The 6,213-nt window shown below is 49.3% G+C and overlaps 1 protein-coding gene across 1 annotated transcript; it reads left to right on the top strand.

The window, feature by feature from the left end:
- The first annotated feature begins 2,526 nt into the window (after window positions 1-2,526).
- RPS23 (ribosomal protein S23) lies at window positions 2,527-4,726 on the top strand. The gene is made up of 4 exons (XM_030003674.2): window positions 2,527-2,734; window positions 3,083-3,242; window positions 3,999-4,119; window positions 4,531-4,726. Exons 1-4 carry the CDS (start codon window positions 2,731-2,733, stop codon window positions 4,675-4,677), a joined length of 432 nt encoding a protein of 143 aa, XP_029859534.1. The 5' UTR covers window positions 2,527-2,730; the 3' UTR covers window positions 4,678-4,726.
- Window positions 4,727-6,213: the final 1,487 nt, after the last annotated feature.

Genomic DNA, 6,213 nt, shown 5'->3' on the forward strand with positions numbered 1-6,213 from the left:
ATGTCAGAAATCAGATTTCGCAGGGAACACTGGAGATCAGATTATACCGGGAGTTTTAAGATAAATTGTGGGATTTCGGGTGGATTTATCTGCTCGGCCAACCGAAGCATTTAATTTTAGAAGCCCTTATGTAACAGTGCTGGCGTTCCCCAAAGGAAACGACCCGCTTCCACCCAGCTGCCAACCGTCCTCCCGGGCGGCTGTTTCCAGCGGAGTTACTAATTTGGGATAGCTCACTGCAAAAGCACCTCGCCAGGGAGAGGAAAGACCCCACGAGAGCAGGGCCTTGCGGCCACCTTTGCGAGCCGCGGGGCACCTGCGGCCGGGAGCATCGGGGACGGGGCCGCATCCGCGCCTGGCACGTTGGGTGCCGGGGGTTGGCAGGGACTGACCGGGGGCTGCCCCACGCGACGAAACCGCTGCTCGGCGGCCGGTTTGCTCCCCTGTCAAACGGACCCGCGGAGGCGAAGCAGCCCAACTCTCCCATCCGGCAACGCGTTAGCGTCCAGCTGATCCAGAACGGCGGGAGAGTAGCGGCCCTTGCTCCCAACGGCGGTTGCCTGAACTTCATCGAGGTAGAATAACCTGCACCCAAAACCAATAAAGTTAACTGACCCAGCGTAACCACTCAGAAATAGTAATGTTCCTCAGCCGACGCTTTGGGGAGCGTAGAGCTACCGTGTTCTGCTGGTTAGTGAACACAGACTGTGGAATAGTTGAGCTCCAATTTTCCAACTTGAGGCTATTTCAACAGAGTTAGGGTGCAGCTACTCCGCTGTACATACAGCTGTAAATTTACCAAAGCAAGTGCTGGTTGTTAGCCTTGCTTAACTTTATTCTTATTTGTTACTGCAATTAAATCATACAGTTGTTTTTAACAGTCTGGTTACTGCCAGATTCTAGGAAAGTGACAAAGTTCTGCTTGCTGGTTTTGGTTGGAAGGGTCACCCTGCTGGCCACATCCATGGAGTTCAAGGCTGTCAAAGTAGCCAGTGTTTCCCTGTTGACCTTGTACAAAGGCAAGAAGGAGAGACCAAGATCCTAAGTTCCTTTTGTGCAAGCTAGAGTACTAATAAACATTTTAACCTGATAATTTTTCTATGCCTTTCTGTGTCATTATAAATGTTTTGCATATACAAATATATCTTCTGCATGTTATTAAACACTGGGTGAGGTGTCTCAGTGAACATTTTTGCAATGGATAACACTAACCAAACGAGCCACTTCTCTTTGGTTTTGGATCAAACGAACAATACTAATTTTGAAGAACATGGTGAAATGAAGAAAAACTGTCATAACGGAAGTGTCCCAAAGTCCTACTAAAGTTTAAAAAGAAACAGCAAAACGTGCAGTAGGATCATCTCATCTCTTTCTTAGATCTTAATGTGTTAGTGAGTATTTGTGCACCAAATGCCATAGTTTGTTTCAGTATATTCACTTTATTTATTCAGCAGTTTCCTTCCTAGTCAGCTTTTAAGTATTCCTAATATTAAGATTGTAAAGCAAAGCTGTAGCATTTTTACAAGATTAACTTCCCTGTTCTTAAAATCAGCAAATAGCAATTGCATGCTCCACGCTGGAATTGTGTCTTCTAAAGAGCTGCTTTCTGCAACAGTCATGTTTGCTCCTGAAACTGCTGCTGGGCTTTCTGGTTTTTGCTTGTTGGGTTTTTAAATCTTTATTATAATTTAATGTTTTTTGATTGTTTATTCTCTCCAGACTGAATGTAAAAACAGGCCTGCATAAAACACAGAGAGTATGTATTTTGTATTTAAGCTGTAAACACAGGTTGTGTTAGTAAAGATACATTTACATCTAATTACTGACCCTTCACAGTAATTCCAGAAAGGGAAGTGAATGTTCATGACTTTCTCTTTCAGGGAGTGGGCCGCTTCAATGAGGCAGCTATGCCTGTTCAGTTGGCATCTGCAGATTGTTAGTTTGCCTGTATGGACCAACAGCGGCTTTCAAAATTAATAAATGCTTGTATCTGTTACAGGCTTTTACTCTGGTGTAGACCCGCTGGAACACTTGGGGGCAACGCAGTTTTTCTAGTCAGAAGCAAGAAATCCTGGCTCAGCTACCATGAGAGCTCCCTGCTATCTCCCGCGCCGCCCCTGAACGCACCCCGCGGGAGATTCCGCTTTTGCTCGCCTTGCCAGCGGCCTGGCAGGCGCCTGCCGCGTACCTCCCCCGAGGAGCCTGAGGAACCGAGGGGCTCGGCGAGCTCCAGGCACGCTGTGGGAGAAGGAAGGAGCCTGCCAAGCTGCAGCCGAGGCCGCTCCACGAGCAAGCGGGGCGATGCTACCGTGCCCTCCTCGCTTTTACGACGGCTCCACACCTGCCCCCCGGCGACCTTCGCACCTCGCCCTCCCTCCTTTCCTCAGAGAAGCTGAAGCGCCCTTTCGCTGCCTCGCCTCGGGGGGGCGGCCGCACTCCCTGCCTGCCCGCCCCCCTCCCTAGCGAGGTCGCTAACTCCCAGAGAAACCGCATTAAAACAAGTTAAAACCAGGGACGCGTCGCGGAGGGAGCCCAACTCCCGCCCTCCGCTCCTCCCGCCCCGGCGCCAGCGGGCCGGGCCGGGCCGGGCTGGGTCGCCCCACCCGCTGCCGGGCGGGAGTTTCAGTCAGGCGCGGCGCGGGCAGCCCGCCGCGGGGCCTCGCGGTCGCAGCTAGGCGGCGCGGAGCGGGCCGCTTTCCCTCTTTCGCGCTCGGCAGCCGCAGCGGCAGGATGGGTGAGCGCGCCGGCTGCGACCGCGTGGGGCCGGGCGGGCTGCGTGGGGTGGGGTGAGGCCGGGCCACGCCACGCCACGCCAGGCGAGGCGGCGGGGGCACCGCGGCGGGGTCCGTAGCGCTCTGCCTTCCCAGGCCTGCCGCCGGCTCTGGGCCCTCCCGCCGCCCGCATGGGCGGTAGCGCCGCCGCCATTACCCACTCGGGAGCGACGCGGCCGGGCCCGGCCGCGCCCCCTCCCCACATGAGGGGGGGGTGGCCGCACGCCGCTGCGCCCCAACTCCCGGGCCCGGGGAGGGGTGCACGGCGGCGGGAGCGGTCTCCCTCATCCCTCTCCGGCCCTGTTCCGCAGGGAAGTGCCGAGGCCTCCGCACCGCCCGGAAGCTCCGCAGCCATCGCCGCGACCAGAAGTGGCACGACAAGCAGTACAAGAAGGCCCACCTGGGCACGGCGCTGAAGGCCAACCCCTTCGGCGGCGCCTCGCACGCCAAGGGGATCGTCCTGGAGAAAGTGTGGGTAGAGCTGCGCCGGGGACCGGGCGGGGGGGGGCAGCCCCGCTGCGCTTGGCTCCGGGGGCCGGCCGGTGCGCGGCCTGGGGCGGGCGGCTGCCCTGGAAAATCAGCCGGAAGATGAGGCCTTGCAGAAGCACGGCTGAGCTGTTTTGTTTTCTGACTACGTGAGAGGGCTTGCTGTCTGTAACGTGCCACGTTTCTGCTCGCTTCTGGGTGCTAGATTGAAAACGGTTGGTTTTTCCAAGTGGCAGTGCTGAAAGGTTTTTTTTTTCCTCATACACGTGTCACTTTAAAAATTCTGCTTATTGAGAAGCAAAAGAATAAAAATACCACTTAACTCAGTTTAGGATTCGGGGGGAGGGTGGATTTTGTGTGTGTGTGCCTCGTCTCAAAGATCCCATCTACTTGTCTTCTAGCCTTTTTTTTTTTTTCTTTCCTAATTATAAGCTTGGGACACTGCCAGAGCTCTAAGGTGGTTTTTGGTTTTGTTTTTGTTTTTTTAATTTCCCCTCCAGATTTTTATTTACTGAATTAGTATGTGTCGGTGATTAATTTTAATTTTTTACTGTAGCTTAGCAATTGGGCTTCTATATATTGAGTAGTTCTAAATAGATAACTAACAGGTTTTGGTTTTGAAGCACAGATACAACTTGCACTTAATACAAAATAATACAGTAATTTGTGGTGGTGTAATGAGTATCTGCTAGTTCATGAAACTGGGTTTTGCTAATCTATTTCCATGTGCTTCCATTTTAGTGGCGTAGAAGCTAAACAGCCCAACTCTGCCATCAGGAAGTGTGTTAGAGTCCAGCTGATCAAGAACGGCAAAAAAATAACAGCTTTTGTTCCCAACGACGGTTGCCTGAACTTCATTGAGGTAATTTTCAAGAAGTCAGTCTATGAAAAGTTGTATGTCACAGTGAAAAAAACCCACATAATCAACAGATTTAGGGGATGGTTAGACAAGGGTTCGTGGCATTCTGCACCACGTGTATCTTAAAGCTGTAACTGCAGAGGCAGATGAAAAATTGAGGAGATGTTTTCGTACTTTCTGCTTCTTAGCAGCTATGCTCTTGCTGTAAGCTAAATGACATCTCGACTTATGTTTCCAAAACACTGAAGGGGGCAGTAGGCCTTTATTCATTAATATCTATCAATAGCCTTCAGTATTTCCACCTGTTCCTTAGAAAGCCTAGGGTATGGCTCAGATTTAATGTTAGCCATTTCAGAAGTATGTACTACCGGTTTAATATTGATAGCTCTCTAACTACATGGTCTTTCATTGCAGGAAAACGACGAAGTTCTGGTTGCTGGTTTTGGTCGGAAGGGTCATGCTGTTGGTGACATTCCTGGAGTTCGCTTCAAGGTTGTCAAAGTAGCCAATGTTTCTCTTTTGGCCTTGTACAAGGGCAAGAAGGAGAGACCAAGATCATAAATTTAGACCAATTTGCCAAGAATATCAATAAAATTTTTGATTGGAAAAACTTCTCTGCTTGTTATTTAAGGCTTACGATTTTTTAATGTTTATCTGCAAGTGACATAGTTCAGACATTGGTGCGTACTGTCTTTTTTGTTGTCGGCAGCTGGCTTTTCCTCCTGTAAGAAGTGGTTTGGTGTTGAATGACAGAAGAGAGCCAGAGCATCTTTATAACCAGCAGGTGAGCTTGAAAAGCACTTTTTATTTCCAAATGCACCTTTGTGTTGTGTGGAGCAACACAGCTGTCTGCTGGGAACTTCAGAGACTTACATCATGGAATGAAGGGGTGTTTTAGTGCTTTGCAGACCATCCCTGATTCCCAGCGCCTTCATGAAGGCTTCTTCAGCTTAGTAACTAGAGTAGCTACTGTCCTGCTGTCAGGATGGACTGATAGATCCCTCTGAGGCCTTTGTCCCCTCATAAACCCTTCTTCCCGAAAGCTGTCATGAAGAGGGCCCCACGAAACAATTTCTGCACTGCTGCACTGCCACTTGTGCAGAACCATAAAGACTTTGAAGCTTGGGTCCAAGTACGACGCTAAAGCTGAGCTAACTGGGGCTCTGACCTAAGGCAGTAGGCTGCATTGCAGGAGAAGGGAGACGTTTCCAGCGTTTGCTCCGTTACCTACATAGTTTACAAGGGCTGGAGTGCTGTTAAGAGCATGGAGAAGGGGAGCACTGTGTCATGCTGGCACGTGTGGTCCAGTACAGTGCTGACACATGCTATGTGCACCAAAAGTGAAAGTGGGCTAACTATTGCTTTGGTGTCACAGCCTTAATGATCTTAAGGGGGCTGCATCATCAGAAATCAGTGTTATCATTAGGGGTGGCTTCTGCAGTGAAGTGGTTGGGGGAGCAACAAGCTTACTGCCACATCTTGCAGTAAAGTTAGGTTGCCTTGTTTTCCTCTGTCAGTAAGGGTACTGGATGTTAGTGCAGCGCTTACAGAGGGAACATAAGTCTTAACAATGAAAATATTTGTCAGGCAGCAAGGTTAGATCTCCTTGTATCTCTGTTAGATCTGTGACCTTTTGCTAGTCATTCAATATTTTATTTTCAGAGAGGTAATTCCAGTTTTGCAAAATACCACTGTATGAAGAAAGATCAACTGCTTTTCAGGAGCACAGGATAACTACTTTTTCTTTGGATACTAAATAGTTAAAACTGTCGCATAAGTATCTAAAGGTGGTTGGTTTGTTGGGTGGTTTGTTGGTTGTTTTTTTTCAAAGCCTGAAGTATTATACATTACTCCCATGTTTTTGCCTATCATCTGTTCAGTGGCTGAGCATTGATACTGTTTGAGAGATGTTTGTATTAACTGTAATAAATATGACACAATCCAGAACTTAATTACAGACTCACGTCTTTTTTAGAAGGGACAGGGTGCTGTCTAGTGTAGGTGGAATTTTATCTTCAGTCATCATGTCAGTCATAAAACTCTTCCCACAGGAACTGAAATGAAATTTCTTAGTACTAAGTCTGGCCAAAAAAACTC

The sequence above is a fragment of the Aquila chrysaetos genome, chromosome Z (genome assembly GCF_900496995.4).
Source record: "Aquila chrysaetos chrysaetos chromosome Z, bAquChr1.4, whole genome shotgun sequence".
In the NCBI taxonomy this organism is placed as follows: Eukaryota; Metazoa; Chordata; class Aves; order Accipitriformes; family Accipitridae; genus Aquila; species Aquila chrysaetos.